Source organism: Colius striatus, chromosome 4 (genome assembly GCF_028858725.1).
Source record: "Colius striatus isolate bColStr4 chromosome 4, bColStr4.1.hap1, whole genome shotgun sequence".
NCBI lineage: Eukaryota > Metazoa > Chordata > Aves > Coliiformes > Coliidae > Colius > Colius striatus.
This window is the reverse complement of record NC_084762.1, coordinates 73927609-73944602: the sequence shown is the minus strand read 5'-3', so window position 1 is coordinate 73944602 and position 16994 is coordinate 73927609. Positions and strand designations below refer to the sequence as shown.

At 39.5% G+C, this 16994-nt stretch overlaps 1 protein-coding gene across 2 annotated transcripts in view; it reads right to left on the bottom strand.

Moving 5' to 3' along the window:
• Window positions 1-16994, bottom strand: part of CPQ (carboxypeptidase Q) — a 173617-nt gene that overhangs the window by 142591 nt on the left and 14032 nt on the right. For both annotated transcript variants that reach the window (XM_061995505.1, XM_061995503.1), the window contains exon 2: window positions 6944-7401. In XM_061995505.1, coding sequence (XP_061851489.1) covers window positions 6944-7370 — 427 coding nt within the window. In that variant the 5' untranslated portion in view covers window positions 7371-7401. The remainder of the gene's footprint in view (window positions 1-6943; window positions 7402-16994) is intronic.

Genomic DNA, 16994 nt, shown 5'->3' with positions numbered 1-16994 from the left:
ACCCCATGCACCAGTACAGGCTGGGGATTGACCTGCTGGAGAGCACCTCTGCAGAGAGACATCTAAGAGTGCTGGTTGAGTTTTATATCAGTTCTATTTTTATATCAGTTCTTTTCATGTATTACAGTCTCAAATAGAAGACTTCAGAATCTTCTCCAAATAATTCCCATACCACCAAAAAAAAAGAAAAAAAGAAGAAGGAAAAGAAAAAGAGGAGAAACATTTTCTTCATAAAAACATAGTTTGATTTTGTTAGTTTGACTTCTTCAACAAATTTTGGTGGTATCTCTACCAGCTTGAAGTTGGGCAGTGAGGAACCTCATGAGGTTCAATAAGGGCAAGTGCAGAGTTCTGCACCTCATGAGGAACAAGCCCATGCACCAGTAGAGGCTGGAGAGTGACCTGCTGGAGAGCAGCTCTGCAGAGAGAGACCTGGGAGTCCTGGTTGATGATAAACTAACCATGAGCCAGCAATGTGCCCTCATGTACAAGGCGGCCAACGGCATCCTGGGGTGCATCAAGAAGAGTGTGGCCAGCAGATTGACGGAGGTTCTGCTCCCCCTCTCCTCTGCCCTGGTGAGGCCTCATCTGGAGTCCTGTGTTTAATTCTGGGCTCCTCAGCACAAGAGGGACAGAGAACTTCTGGAGAGAGTCCAGTGCAGGGCCACCGAGATGATCAGGGGACTGGAGTATCTTCCTTATGAGGAAAGTTTGCAGCAACTGGGGCTGTTTAGTCTAGAAAAGAGGAGACTGAGGGGGGATCTCATTAATATTTACAAATATGTAAATGGTGGGTGTCAGGAGGTTGGGGCATCCTTTTTTTCTATTGTATCTAGTGACAGGACAAGGGTTAATGGAAAGAAGCTGGAACATAAAAAGTTCCATTTAAACCTAAGGAAGAACTATTTTATTGTGAGGATGAGGGAGCCCTGGCACAGGCTGCCCAGGGGGGGTGTAGAGTCTCCCTCTCTGGAGGCCTTCAAAACCCACATGGATGTGTTCTTGTGTCACCTGATCTATGTGGATCTGCTTTGACAGCAGGGTGGACTGGATGATCTCTAAAGGTCTCTTCCAACCCCTACCATTCTATGATTCTATGGTTATATATATATACACACACACACATATATATGAAGCAGATATATATCTGGAGATGGAGAAGGGCAATTGTTGGGACAGGTCAACGAAAATAAGGTTTTGCAGAGTAGAGATAACAGGTGAACATATTTTTGAAAGCTGAGTAGGACTAGAAACATGGCACTATATGCTATTTAGGTTCAATATTCTCTAAAATCAGCCCAGAAAACGCTTTCCCCCCCAACTTCTATCTTACCTCTTTTAATAACACGCCTCTTTTCTGGTGTCTCCAGGAGTCAGTTCAGCTTTTCCCCAGTGCCCCACATAAGTAAAAAAAAATTCAGAAAAACAAACCCAAATTTTGGGTCTACAATCATCATATCAAATTAAGGTTTGGCATCAAGCTGAAGCAGGTGAAAGATTCATGTCATCACTTACTTTCTTCTCCCTCAAAAATTTTTAGCGTGTAATGAAAATTTACACCTAGAAACATATTTCCTCTATCAACACATATCAATATGCATTGACCCAAGAATTATAATATGAAAAAACATTACATATTTCAGGAAAACTGTACAACACAGAAGAGAGATTTTATCAAGAAGAAAGATTTTACAAAATCTGAACATACTTCTGGAAAATGTGACCTCACCTACTCTGTGGAACAGTAAAGAGAATTACTTCATGAAACTAAAATTACATAGGAGAGTTATCCAAAAGGATATGAGACTATTCAACTCTGATGCATAGCACAGAGATGAAATGTATTACTCCATTCTTTAAGAAGAACACAGAGAAAAATAAACACTATATAATAGTTACATTTTCAACAAATATGACTTAAAATTTCCAGCAAGTTCTGGAGCTAATTTGATTTAGTTTCAATAATATGCAGCTTACTGTGCAGCAGTAGATCCTAGAAGCAAGAGGGTTGGACCCAACCCCCAGCCCGAAAACTTGAATGTCAAAAGAGCAGGGAAACAGGTCTGGTTCTCCCAAGGGCACAGGCTTGCTATGTCTGGTGAGAATCAGGCAACCAAGAATGGGATCCAGAAATCAGAGCACACAGGTGGCCAATGCAGGGAGTATTGAGGGCAACCATTTCCTCCTTAGGGAGCCAAGATGCCAGCCACTGCAGGCTATTCCCTGGGAGGGAAAGTGTCAGTGCCACTCAGTTGTGTGTACATTCCCCACAGATACAGAAAATGACGTTAAAATCCTGCCTCCATCAGTGAGGCATGAGCATCACCCTAGGCTTCCCTTTCTCGAGGTAACCACCCTCAACTCAGCGACACTGAAGGCCTTGGTACTTTCTGGCCAAGACCTGAAAACTCAAATTTTGCTTTTGCCAATCTGTACAGTTCATTTGAACATTCATTAAAGCAACAATCCATGTCCTTTCCAGACAGCATGTCCACCTCAAAGCCACACAGCAGCTACTCCTACTTTCTAAATCTTTGAAATGCCTCTACACTAACTTTTGGCCCAGATGCTGAGCCATTGACCACCATAGCTTTTGAGGTCCTTCACAGACATCATATTTTTCATTCCAAGAAAAACAGTAGCATAATTATCATACCACAAGCAGAACTGTTCTAAGTAATAATAAACAATCCAATACTGAGCCTCATGGTCTCACAATGTGAATTAATAGCTCCTAAGACACAGAAAAAGAGAGATCTAGTGATGATAGAAGGAGGGCTTTGCCAAGAACTGTGCTCTCATGCCTGTGCCTTTCTCCAGCTCCTGTTCTCAGAACAGGAGCCATCATCAAAGGGGAAACTCAAATCCCTCCTTCTCTCCCAGTAGGTCATCCAAGATGCTGGCAACTCAAGTGTAAATACTCTGATACACATTAAAATTAACTTTTTTTGTTGGCATTTTGTTAACCTAGCTGAATTCCCTAATCCACCACTGAGAAACAAAATAGGAGGGTCAACATTGGGGGAAAATGCATCAGCCAGGACTGGGGCCAGACCGCTTCTTTCAGCAGGATCCTTGGCTTAAAAAGTCTTTGAGTCTATGGAAACAGCACACGCCTTCAACAGCTTAGAGACATATATAATCTCTATTTTATAAATAACAGGCTGAAACTATTTTCATATTATCTAAGTGGCAAAACTCCCATCACTTTCTGTAAGAGCAAGACTGGACCAAATGTTGTTGAGTCAAACAGAAAAACCTGTGGCTTGGACACAAAATCTAGGGAAAAGTCTGCCTATACGTCATCTTCATATTTATATTATTTCAGTTTTGCTGCAACAAAAAGTACATGGAAACTGTTCCTTTTTGTGGAGATATTTTGACAAGCTGCATTCTGAGGTTGGTTCTACTTCTCAGTACTTCTTTAAAATGAAAGGGCAGGGTCACCCATGAAGGGAAAATAAGTATATTTTAAAGCACATACAAAAAAAATTCTTTGATTCTTTATGGTCAAACATCTGCTAAACTACTACTTTTCTTCAATTATGGGATACAGAAAGCAACAATTATATCTATTTTCCTCAGAATTTGGGGCATATAATCAGTACTACCAGAAATCAACACAGTTTCTCTACGTATATCTGTATGCTTTGCCAATGCTGGAATACTGGAATTGAGACAAAGAAGTTGACTAAATATGGTAAACCTCCAGTTTGACAGCTTCCTAAACTGAGCACTTCCTAGTATTCAACACTTTTTGTTACCTAGGAATTCATTTTGTCAAGGTGGTGATCATTTTGAGACTCTTGTGACTCCAGGAAATCCAGGTTACTCTGCATTTCATGTTTCTCCTCTCCCTGTTGCTAAGACAGGCATTAAAGTTACTCCTTCCTTTTAAGGAGATCAAAAGAAGTGAAAACTTTCTTTTTGACCCAACAGCTTCAAATCTTGGGATATATTAAAAGGTCATTTTTTTTTTTTTTCCTCTTCAATAAAAAAAAATCTAACCTTTTCTGTGCTGCCTCTTTTTGCCATGTAAATCAGACTGAATTGGAAACTTGATGTCTTGGCATGCTGCCCACTGCTAAAGGGGAAAATAAAGAAATGTGGATTTTATCCACGAGACTACAAGGTACCAAAACGTCTCCTGCACACCATCAGAACTGTTCCAACCTTGAGTAAATCAACCAGCAGTATATCAAACCCATATCTGAGCCAAAATGAGCAAATCCCAGCAAATCCAATAAATGGACAAAGCTCTGTCCATGTCCCATAAGGTTTTCAATGCCATAGGTATGGGTTAGATAGATAGAAAAATTGTAGGTAGAGACACTCCTTGTATCCTGGAGTCAATGCTGGCTCAGGCTGGCTCAGCTAAAATATTGCTACTATTTAGGGCTTCCTATTCCTGACCCAAACAATTGCAGACTTTTGTTCACACTTGCATGGTGTATGTCAAAATGGTAAGTGAGCAGCCTCAGTATGTGCTCTGGCCATTGGGTCACTGTTAGGAAACACTGGTTTGAATTTCCATGGATAGAAGGGAAAATGAACACCTGGCATTCAAAGCCAGGTGTCTAACTGCTGATAAACTATTGCCATGTTAATAAAGAGTCCTTGAGAGCATTAGCTCTCTTATCTCACTGGGTCTCAAGCCTGAGGGCAGATAATGGGAAGGAGGGATACAGGAGATAACTGAAAGGATGTGACCTGATCTAGGTGAACCTTCTTTTGCAGGGGGGTTGGACTAGATGATCTCTAAAGGTCCCTTCCAACTCCTACCATTCTATGATTCTGTGATTTCAAGAGGTCTATGACTCAAGACAGTGGTTTTAATAGTCTAACCACACATTTTTTATTCTGTGCTTGGGACGAGTGTGACTTTTAGGTCGAATGATTTTCTGAGCAGCACACCTTGCAATTTCCTTGCCCACAGAGGATGGTGACAAGAGGCTCTCGCCAAGCATTTCCGTCAGGGCGGGCAGCCGCCCCAGCAATCGGAAAAGTGAGAGCCAAGAGCTCACCAGGGACCAGCTACCCCACATAACCTCCTCAAGCAGGAAAACCTGTCACAACTTGCACAAGGCAAGATGAAACCAGCAGAAATCATATCGGTCATGAGCAATTGGATAAATTTAAAGTCAGAAGGTAAGTAATTCAATCAAAATGATTCCATCAAGTGTGAGAAGCTGCCTGCTCTGTGAGACATTTCATTGCCATGCAGTCTTCTAGCACCAATACATACACCTCTTTAGAAACATGGCAGATCTCAGAGGAAAGTAGAAAGGTGAGGAAGAATATGGTTTTTTGAACATTACTCAATATAAACCAGTGTTGAATCTTCCAAGATATCAGAGGCATAACTACTAGTCCAACCATTCAGTTGTCGGACTAATAAAAACTTTATAAATGAAAAATGACACAATTAGCCTCTATGAGCATTTCTAAATATGTAAGTTTAATATCTTGCTAAATTAAAAAAAAAAACAAACAAACCTAAGAGTAAGACAGTGCAGGTGCAAATAACCATGCAGCTAAGAAAAAGGAAGTGAAAATCAGACTTCTCGGGATCTGAAGATGTTCACCAAGATTAAATTGCAGGTTTTCTTTGCAGATTCAGTGACACTTTTCAACATCAAAACAGCCATTTTAATGTTAGGCTACTTTTAAAGAAGCTAGGACTGGAAAGGATACAAAATAAGTTGTAAGTTTAATATTTGCTATAAATATTCTCTGATCAAAGCTCTAAAACTCAGACATATCATGGGATGAACAGATATTATTAATAGGTTTAGTTGGTTTGCTGTTTAGGCATGCATGTACTTCAATACAACAGAAATACTTCAGACAAAATTTACAGCCACAGTTTCACAAAACAAGTAAGATTTATTCCAAACATATCTTAAATTACCCAGTTTTGCTTTGTGGTGTATAAAGGGCTATATAATTTTTCTAAACAAAATAGCTTTTATACATCAATTGTTTAATTTCAAACACAGAGCTCACTATCACAAAAAAATGCAATTCATTAAAAAAATATGTGTCATGTTACCTTGTTTCCTAAACTGAATTTATTTCTCATAGAGGAATAAGAATTCTTTTGAAGTGGTCTAGGAAAAAGTCTATTGTTATTTATGGAGAGCAGAAAGTCACAGAAGCAGCTTGTCATCTGGCCTTTATGTAGCAATCCTGAGAAATCCCCACATCAATATGTACAAAAAGAAAATCTTATAAATCACTTTGTTTGCAAGCAAGCTAATATTTTGAAGTTTGAAACAAAACACCTGAATTTTTCTAAGTCCAGCTAACAGTCACTCTTGTTTTCAAAGTAATTTATCACACATGATCCACTAAAAGGCAACACATAGTGAGGTAACAGTAAGTATCAAAGACTTTTTCAAGGTGAGCATAAGAGAAGAAGGGACACATAGGTATCAATTGTTAGTGAGTGGCTGGCACTTTCCAAGCCCAGATTCTTCCTTCTCTTACTGCTGTCTTGTTTTTTGTCACAGTGAAGTGCTGAGCTTGGCAAGATGATGCACAAGAGCAGAAATCACATGTCACTCAATACCCTGGGGAGAACTTTTCTGGCCAAAATAAAAAAGAAGGGGTGGAAAACCCCAAGTCACAAAAACAATTTTCCCACCAATCTCAAAGGAGGAGTAGAATCTTTGCAAACAAGGTTGAGAAGTGTTACAAAAGGGTATAGATTTAATGGAGAGTTCAGAAATCAACTCTAATTCTACAAGTCTGTTCAACCAAACCAAGTTGAACAAAATAGCATCATTCACAATCATGTCACACACAAAAGTCCCAGAAACATAGCAGAACTATTATAGCAGGAAAAAAACTTGTTTGACCACTGAGAGCAGTGGTTGTTAGGGGCATAATACAGTTTGGAGTTAAACAGAAAGTGATACTCAGTTTTAAAAGGAAGAGTTACCTTCCAGAGGAGTTGCAACACTATTCCCAAGTCCCAACATGGCAATACTGTGATTCCTTGGTTCCAACATCATTGCAAATTCTTCTCCTCTTTCCCAGTGTGGTATTTTCACAGGCTCCAGATGCACATTTTCCAGCCCATCTTCCTGCAGAGCACTGAACATGTACTTGATGGCTGCATCTAAATTTTTGGAGCCGCTGAGTCTAGGTCCTATAGTATCAGTAAAAACTGCTAATCTTTCATAGGATCTGTTCTGAGCTTTTCCATGAACAGCAAGATCAATAATAGCTTTAGCAATATCAGTATAACCGGCTATCTCGTTTTTAATGTCTTCAAATGTTTTCAGGTAACTGTCATCTCTGCTCAAAGATCTACCAGCATACTGTGGTAACAAATTCATGAAAATGGTGAAAAATATGTACTTCATTTTTTCCTCTTTTTTCTTTTGCACAGACGGCCTATTGGGAGACAAAAAGAAAAAAAGAAATCATACAGCTATCAGCAATGTTTTTTGCTATTTGGATTGGCAGACAGACCAAAATGAAAAGAAATTAGTTTATCATGAAAATGCTTTGATCAGAACTGGCAGGAAAGTAAACTCAACTTGGAGACACAATTATTGAAAACAAATGAAAAAGATACTTAGAGCACTGGACATAAGCTTTATTGTGGTCTTCAGAAATATCCTTGGAATGCTGCATCTCTTTAAAGAATCACTGAATCTAAACCCAGGGCAGCTCCCTTCCAGGAGAAGCTTTGCATCTTCTTTCTGTTAGGAGCAGGATTTGCCATAAGTGCCAAATCAAAAGTCTTCACACAAAACATCTGGACAAAAACATTTCTTAAAGCACTCATAAATAAAACTGCATCTTAATCTCTATCTTGATAATCACGAAGACACTTTCTACTGCATTCGAAAGATGTTAGAGTAATTTAGATCCAATGCCCCCAGGAAGAAAGTATTACTTTCTTTTATTATTTAAATTCATGACCACCAGAGAAATAAACTTCTTATTACCTGTTGTATCTCTAAAGAACTGACTTCAGCAGCACTGTAGAGAGTTGCAGCACCAGGGATGCTGATCCTGTGCGAATACCGAGAGTTATCTTTGTAAATGCTTAATAGTTTATCCTTCTTACTGTTAAAACTTCTCACAAATTAAAAGCACTCTCAAATTTTTAATTCTGTAGAGCAAGTTTGTCTATACTATTAATTGAACAAAAAACCTCTCTACAATCAGTTGGAGTATTTGCAAAGCTCTTTTGCAGCATAGGAAGCATGAGTATGCAAACCTAAAATACAAAAGTCTTTACTGTTATACACAAAAAATAAATTTGTTTCTTTTTCCTTTGAATTTAGATCATTAATAAAAATTAGCGATAAGAATTAAGGCTTTTAAATCAGCTATATAGCTGCAGCTATTATGAGACTTAAAACTATAGTCATTAGCTACAGCCAAGTGAAGTGACAATGGCTAGTAGCCCAAAAAGATTTTGATTCCTCACTTTTGCCATTTTCATGGACTTTCATGGGAATACCAGTATTTCTGAAAAAGAATGTAATTGCCTAACGTGGATAAAATACAAGTAAATCAAACCTGCATGGAAGAAGAATTACTAAAAGCTTTAGCTGTTAAGATTTCCATATTATTTTCCTTCCCTGTGTTCATTTAATATTTTGGGAGAGTTAGACTCTTCATTTCATAGTCACTGACCTGAGGAAGCACAATATATTTACCTTGTATTTTTGTTTGATGATGTTATACGCATCCAGAAAGTCAGTATAAAGCAGGGAAGAGGGTATGAGTGTACGTGTGTATGTATGCATACATGTATTTGCATACATTATATCCACATATGATATTCACATGCAAAATACCCAAAAAATCTACTTTATTTTCAAACAATTGCACACTACAGGAGGTCTCATGGAGTGAGGTTTAATCGAGCATTAATTCTCAGTCATTTTATAGAGCAGGCAAATTTCACAATAAACAAACAGCTTTCTAAATCATCATGCCAGAAGGGACTAGAGTATCTATCTTGTCTGACCACCTCAGAACAGTGATTGCAGGATATTCCTGAATTAATTCCCACCACCAGCAGCCACACAGCAAACCAGCAGTCAAGGCAATTCTTGACAGAATAAGGTGAGGTTACACCAGCTTTGTCACCCTGGGAACACATGCCACAGTTGTATATGAAGCTTCTGCAAGCTCCATTTTGAAATATCTTAGCTAAGGGACCTCCTTTCCACTTAAGTTTGTTACAATGAACTGCAAATAGATGAACTCATTTTCTCAAACCACTCATACTGGACAATTTTCCAGCATTTGCAATAAATAAATAAATGCCTTTGATGTAACAAAATTACCTTAATATACAATTAATTCTGACATTGGATCTAAATGTGCCTTGTCCCATTTCCTCTCCTGTTCTCTCTTAGTTTCTGTGTATTTATACTTCCACCTAGAAATCTTTGACTCAGTGTAGGTTGCAGTAACCACTCATTTGATCTCTCCTTGTTCAAGAAACATGCTGAGATTAACAAGGATCTAGGAAATTCAGATGTTACTTTGGTAGTTACAATTGCTGCTTTTTTTTCTGATTTTTCTCAGATTTTTATTCACCTTATTCTTCCAAAGAAGCTTCACTTTAACAGTGGTAGATCATGCTAGGGAAAGCTGAATTATCACCCTCGGTAAAGAGTCTAATTGGTACTAATGTGAATGCTTACTTGTAACTTTAAAGCATAACTTCTGGAAAGTCAGTAAGTGCCTATCACAGAAGAGTTAAGGTTGGAAGGGACTTCTGGAGCTCATCTTGTCCAATCCCCTGCTCAAGCACAGCCATCTAGAGCAGGCTACGCAGAACCATATCCATATAGCTTTTGAATGTCTCCAAGGAGGGAGACTATAACCTCTCTATGCAACCAGTTTCACCTCAGGCACCATAATCATAAAACATGTTTCCTGATGTTCAGTGAACATCTCCCGTATTTCACTGTCTACCCATTACCTCTAGTCTTGTCACTGGGCATCACGGAAAAGAGGCTGCTGCTGTCCTCTTTGCCCCTTCACATCAAGTCTCAGCTCCCTCAACCACATCTCATATGGAAGATGCTCTGAGCCCTTAGTCATCTCCCTCTTGTACTAGGGAGCCCAGAACTGGACCCGGTACTCCATGTGTGGCCTCACCACAGCTGAGCAGAGAGGAAGGATCACTTCCCTCAAACTGCTGGCAAAATTCCTCCTAATGTAGCCCACCAGGCTGTTGGTCTTTGCCGAAACTTTGTGTCCACCAGGACACTCAGATCCTTTTCTGCAGAACTGTTTTCCAGCTGAGTAGCCCTCAGCATGCCTTGGTGAGTGGGGTTTTTCCTCATCAGGTGCAGAACTTTTCATTTCCCTGTGTTGAATTTCATGAGGTTCCTGCCAGCCCATTTATCCAAGCACTCCAGCTGTCCTCTCACATAAAGGACAACTCCACCTCCTTTTCTTCCCAGCTTGTCCTTCCTAAAGAGCATATATGCATCCATGGCAGCATTGCAGTCATGTGAGCTACCCCTCCACATTTCCATGATTCCAATGAGATCATAGCCCTGCAACTGCACACAGATCTCTAACTCCTCCCATTTATTCCCTATGTTGCGCAAATTAGTGTAGAGGTACTTAGAAGCATGGATTTGTCAATGGAAACAGAGGAGACAACCCACAGCATTTTTGTGAGAGCTGTCTGATCAGCTACAAGGCAGCAGGGATGACCCATCAGGCATGTATTCATAAGATGCCATCAGAAATGTTGGCTGTGCAATGCAGAATTAAGACACAGAGAGAAAAAATTAAGGAATTCTAGGATCCATAAAGCACCAGAAGAAACAAACAAGAGAAACAAAACCAAAACAAAAACACTCACACAGACAAACTGTAGTCACCAAGCCTAGCTCACAGGATAATCAGCACAAATTGCCAGCCTTTCATAGGCTTTTATGGGTCTTTTCATAAACAGCCAGTTAAACAATAGCTTTAGCAATATAAGAATATTAAGATATTCTCCTTGATTATTCAAATGTCCCCTAAACTTGAGATGAAGGTACTAACAAATTATTCACAATGAAGTTTCATTATCCCAAAAGAACAAGAAGAATAATCTGTGATTTCGTCTATGAATGGTAAATCTATCACACAGAGTTCCTCTCTCTCAGTGAGACAGAGGGCAAAGGTCTTACATAATCAGGAGCAAAGGACTCGGGTTATCTCAGGACACTGACAGAGAACTGTAAAATGCCTTTTATAGTCTGAGTTACTGTTTATTTGTGGTTATATTACACAGAGGGTATTGGTGTATTTTTATTGCTATGCTCTGTACTTTCCCTCTGTTCCTTCCCTTTGGACAGGCTTATAGACATCCTCCACTAGAGACATCAGCAATTTTCTCAGGATGACCATGCTCATTCCCTGTTTTTTGCCAAGCTCGTCATCCACAAAGAAGCAAGCAAAATAATCTGATTTCTGTCATAAGACAAATTCTTGCCTAGTGGAGTAAGCCAACAACTTTGTAGAGTTAGTTTCAAAAACCTGTGGTTTGGAATTTGTTTGTTTAAGGGTTTGTCAAATCTACCAGACAAAGTTGATATTTTTACCTGTTAGAAAATACAAGAAGATAGATTGTTTAATTGGCATTGGCCATCTGAAATAGCCCCCAGCTGCCAACTTAATGCATTTTTTCAATGGAGAAGTGAAGCCACAGCTATCACATTTCCCTTAAATAAGAAATGCTTTCTCTGCTCTTCATGGCCTCATTCAAAACCAGCAGCATCCTCATTCAAAACTCTGCCCCAGAGGAGCTGCATTTGAGTTTCACTCTTTTCAGGAATTTCCTGCTGAACACCCAGAGAAGACTTGCTTGCAGAACTTTTGTGGAAGTAACATAATCCTGCCACGCAAAGCAGCATTTCACTATCTGCCACTGCTTTAAAAGAGGAGAGTAAATGAATTCAAACCCTGGGCAAGGACACAAGAATGGGAACGTAATTTATTTTGTTTTCCTTGAATACTCCAGTATAATCTGTCCAAAAGCTAGTAGCACTCAGAAATAAGTCTCTGCTAGGTAAAATAACATCATACTCACTTGGACTGCAATACAGTAATCACTCCACTGCAAATTCAGAAAAGGAATAGCACATCTCTTGTCCCAGTCGCTGCAACATTAAGTTTATCACCCTAGTGAATGATCTAGGAAAAGAGAATACTGATTTTTGCACATTTCACTCGTTAAGACTCAGCAAATGAACATCCCAGTGCCAGCCAATTTTTAAAAAATAAGACAGTCACAATCATTTCATTCATTTAATTATGCACTGAATTCCTTCAGTAGAAGTTTAGAGCAAAATGAGATACAAAGAAAACATACTTTCAGGTAGTACAGTCCTTTCTCCCAGCCCTTCCCTGGCTCTTTAGTACAAAACAACCATTTTCTAAACTAGGGATAAGAATCTGGGATTCTCCTTGCTCTTGCAGGATGAATGTTTTTAAAGGCTTTCAATCCTTTTACTTTACTTCTCTAATGCTGTAAATCTTGCACATATGAAGAAGACATAGAACTGTCCCATTTCCAGCCTTCTCTGCAGCCTATGCAGCCTCATGTTTAGGATATCCTCCTAAAAAGTGAAGCTCTCAAGATGATATAAAACCTATAACTCCCACTTTTCCAAAGGACTTCTAATCACTGACATAACAAACAACAACTGAAACCCACCATTGCTCTTCTCCCCATGTTGAGCAGAATTGAAAGCCATTCAGAAATTAGACACTGCATGTTTATTCCAGATGAATTTGGTCTCTTCAGAAACTTCAGCAGGGCTCAGAGTTTAATCACCTCCAGCTTAAAGGGTTATGTAGGCTCTCAGCTTTCTGAGATAAAAGAATACACTTATGAACCATGGCAACTCTGTGGTCCATAATGAGGACAAAGCTAAAAAGTAGTACTGTAAAATGGTTCCAGTTCTCTTAGCTTTGGGTGAAGTGGATAGAGGGTAACCAGCCATGGCAGTACCACATACAGAAGGCAGGACATGGTCTGAATACAGTCCACAGAAGAGAGAGATTTCTTCCTGCAAAATCCTAGCAGAACATTTTAAAGGGAAAGTCTGGAGCAAGGAAGTCTGGGGTCTGATGAGATGCACCCACAAATGCTGAGAGATTGCTGATGTCATTGTGAGGTCAGTCCCAATTACATTTAAAAGGTCATGTTACTCCTATCTTCAAGTGCAAAAGGCATAAGGAACTACAGGTCAGTCAGTCTCATCTTAATCCCTGGCAAGGTGACAGGCCTTGAAAATCTTCCTGGGAATTACTTCCAAACATATGAAAGACAATAAGATGACTCAGAATAGTCAGCATAGATTTACCAAGGGGAAATCATGCTTAATCAACCTTATAACCTTCTAGGACAAAATTACTGGATTGGTAGATGAGGGGAAAGCAGTGGATGTAGTTTGCCTTGACATTAGTAAGGCAAGTAATCATTAGTAGTCATTAATAAAGCAAATAGACATTAGAAGTCTAGTAGACTTCAACATCTCCATTAAAGACCTGGATGCTTGGATAGAGAGCAGATGAGAGACACTTGCAGATAATATGAAGTCAGGAGTGGCTGTGTACATGATGCTTATGCTGCTATGCAGAGTGAAAGGAGAAATAGGTAGGCAGGAACCTTACGAAGTTCAAGAAGAGGAAATGAAAAGTCCTGCATGTGAGGAGGACTAAGACCCATGGACCAAGACAGACTGGGGTCACTCAGCTGGAAAGCCAATTAGCAGGGAATGATCAGGGATCTTGGTGGACAAGCTGAGCATGAGTCAGCAATCCACCCTAATGGCAAGACCAACAGCCTGGCGGGCTGCACATTAGGAGGAGTATTGCCAGCAGGTGGAGAGAGATGATCTTTCCCCTTTGTTCAGCACTGGTAAGGTCATACCTGGAGTACTGGATCCACTTCTGGGCTCTCCCATACAAGAGAGATATGGACCTACTGGAGAGAGTCCAACAAAGGGCCATGAAGATGATTAAGGGACTAGAGTATCTATACTAAGAGGACAAATTGAGAGAGCTGGGACTCTTCAGCCTGAAGAACAGACTCAGGGGATGTTTCATCAATGAGCATAAATATTTGATAGGAAGCAGTGAAGAAGACAGCCCAGCTTTTTTCAGTGGTGCCCACCAACAGCACAAGAGGCAATGTGTACAAACTGAAACATGCACACCTGAACAGAAGAACGCAGTTTTTTACTGTTACGGTAGTCCAACACTGGAACAAGTTCTGAAGTGTCCCTGATGGGAGATATTCCCGACCTGACTGGGCACATGCCTGGGCAACCTGCTGCAGCTGAACCTGTTTAAATGGGGGGGTTTGGACTAGATGAGTTCAAAACATATCTTTCAACCTAAATCTGTGATTCAGAATATAAAAGGAAGCCATAAACACCAGCTGAAAGGATTTTTTAAAATCAAGGGAGAAAGGTGCTAAGTATGTAGAAGGAAAAGAAATTAAAGGCAGGAAATAAGTCTTGTCCAGTTCAACTGGGTACAAAAGAGAACTAAATGCACAGCATAATGAGACCTTAGTAGTACAGACTGGCATAAGATACGTTTAATACTAGCTAAGCAGCTAATTTAAGGATGTTTCTACCTATTCTCAGATCCATTTGTTTGTAAGTAACTACTGTCTTTGATGCTAAAGGGCAAGATCATTGGACTCTTCATATTTTACGGTGCCCTCATGTAAAAGAGCTGTAGCACATCCAATCTGTAACCATGCTAACTTGTGTTAGCACCATTAAAATCATTACAACATAAATTACTTAAATGTAACAGATGGAAAAGAATGGAAGAGGATAAAAAAGTATCAGATGAGAACACTGTCTACAGCAATCAGATAGCTGGAAGGGAGGCAAAGGGAACAGAAATAGGATAAACAAAGCTAGAGCAATGCTGCTTCTCCACTGTGGCAAAGTTTTCCCAAAATCCCAGTTGAAAATACAGACAAAAGGATACAGGGAGTTCACAAGAGCCATGGTTATGGGAAATGAGGAAAGAAAACAATAAATTGAGGACATTAACCACTTAATTTCTAGAGATTTGCAAAATCTGCAGACTATCTATCAGTTTCCTAAACATGTACCATTCGATTTTCCTCCAAGGAATGTAGGAAACCTTGAAATCACACGGTGGTTTTGATAACATGAGAATAGACTGAAAAGCCCCAGGGTAACAAACTCACATGCTGTGGAGTGATGTCTGATACATTTAATAGCATCTTAAAGAAAGTTTGTTGTGACAGCTGTGGAGTAGGATGACTGGAAGGCTAGGTGGACTTGAAAAATGAGGAGATTTCTGCCTAAAAATAAAGTCATAGAGTTATTCCATCACTTAGAAAGATAAGGGGGGCAGGGCGGGAAACTTTATGATCTTGAAGAGTGAATCAGAAAAGCAGACATTCCTTAAAGACCGCTTTTCCAGAACTGTCAAGATTCCTCATCTGGGAGAATGTTTAATCAGATGGAAAATCTTGGCTTTGGAAATATTCACAGTCAAAGTTACCATTTACATCAAAAACTCCTTAAAATGAGCCTTTTTACATCTAAAGCTAAGGAAAGGAGGAATCCAACACAACATGGATACAAGACTTTGAATACAATATGAAATCTTACTACTTGGACTAAAAAGTCTAGAACTCCAGAGGAAATTTCTGAAATTTACCTTGACCAACTTCTGGAGGATGGAGCCAGGCTGTTCTCAATGATGTCCAACAATAGAACAAGGGGCAATGGGTACGAGCTGGAACATAAAAGGTTTCAAAGAAATACAAGGAAAAACTTTGTCACTGTAAGAGTGACAGAGCACTGGAAGTGGATTCTCCTTCTCTGGAGACATTCAACCACCTGGACAATGTTCCTGTGTGACCTACTATAGGTGACCCTGCTCTGGCAGGTGCATTGGACTAGATGATCTTTTGAGGTTCCTTCCAAACCTTAAGATTCTGTGATTCAGAAGAACTATCTTGATTTTCTACAACTGAGAAATGTCCTGAAAGATAAATGTGAACTAGTAGGGTATGACTGTATGTGCTCAGATAGTGATATTGACTTACACAGACACAGGAGGAAGTGAAATGTTTAAAGAAGGACAAGGGTGAAAACAGGGAATGCCCAAATGTGCCCAGAGATACTGCAGTCATAGCTCCTCATGTGTCAAAATAAAAAGTTCATACCCTATTTAGACTCTGTATGGTGGAAATACCATAGCTTTACATAAGGAGGAATCAGTAAAAGAATCACACTTAACTCTTGCTTTACCTGCAAGCCTCAGAATAGTAACAGGCTACCTTGGTATAATCTTATTCAGCAGCTGCTGCTAAAACAGATGGCAGTAATCCTGAGGAATCACACTGTAATCCTTGTGCAGAGTACTGTATCAGCAAAGCCAAAGAAATGATCGGTCTGCTACTTCCCTAAAATGCAGTGGTAGCCAAGAAAAAATTAAGTTAAAAATAATTAAAACAAAAGACATTACCACCAAATAATGCCTGGGCCATGCAGCAGCTGATACTCTTAATCAGCATTCAAAATATAAATAGTTCTCAAAAGGGAGGAGGAACACTCTTTTCAGAGGCAAAAGATGCAAATTCCATGGGACTTTTAGATGAGAACAACTGAATAGAACAGAAATATTTAATGAAAGGAAGGCAGTTAGGAAACAATGACACTGAAATACACAATATTGTTCATATTACAATGAATGCCAAAGTACATAGCTAATACCAGCTGATGGCATTGAAAATCAACTGGAGGGAAGGTGGGAAAGATTATTTTGGACATTTAAATCAAAACATAACAGAATAGGGCCGCAATTATATTATCTAGTATTCTGATGCTCAACTGTGGTGACACTTCCTCCAAGTCTGCAACTATTGCTCTGGTTTTAAAAAAAAGGACAAGTTGCCTTCAGGCATAGAAAGGCTGGCTTGTGAAAGGAAATATACATATCTATAC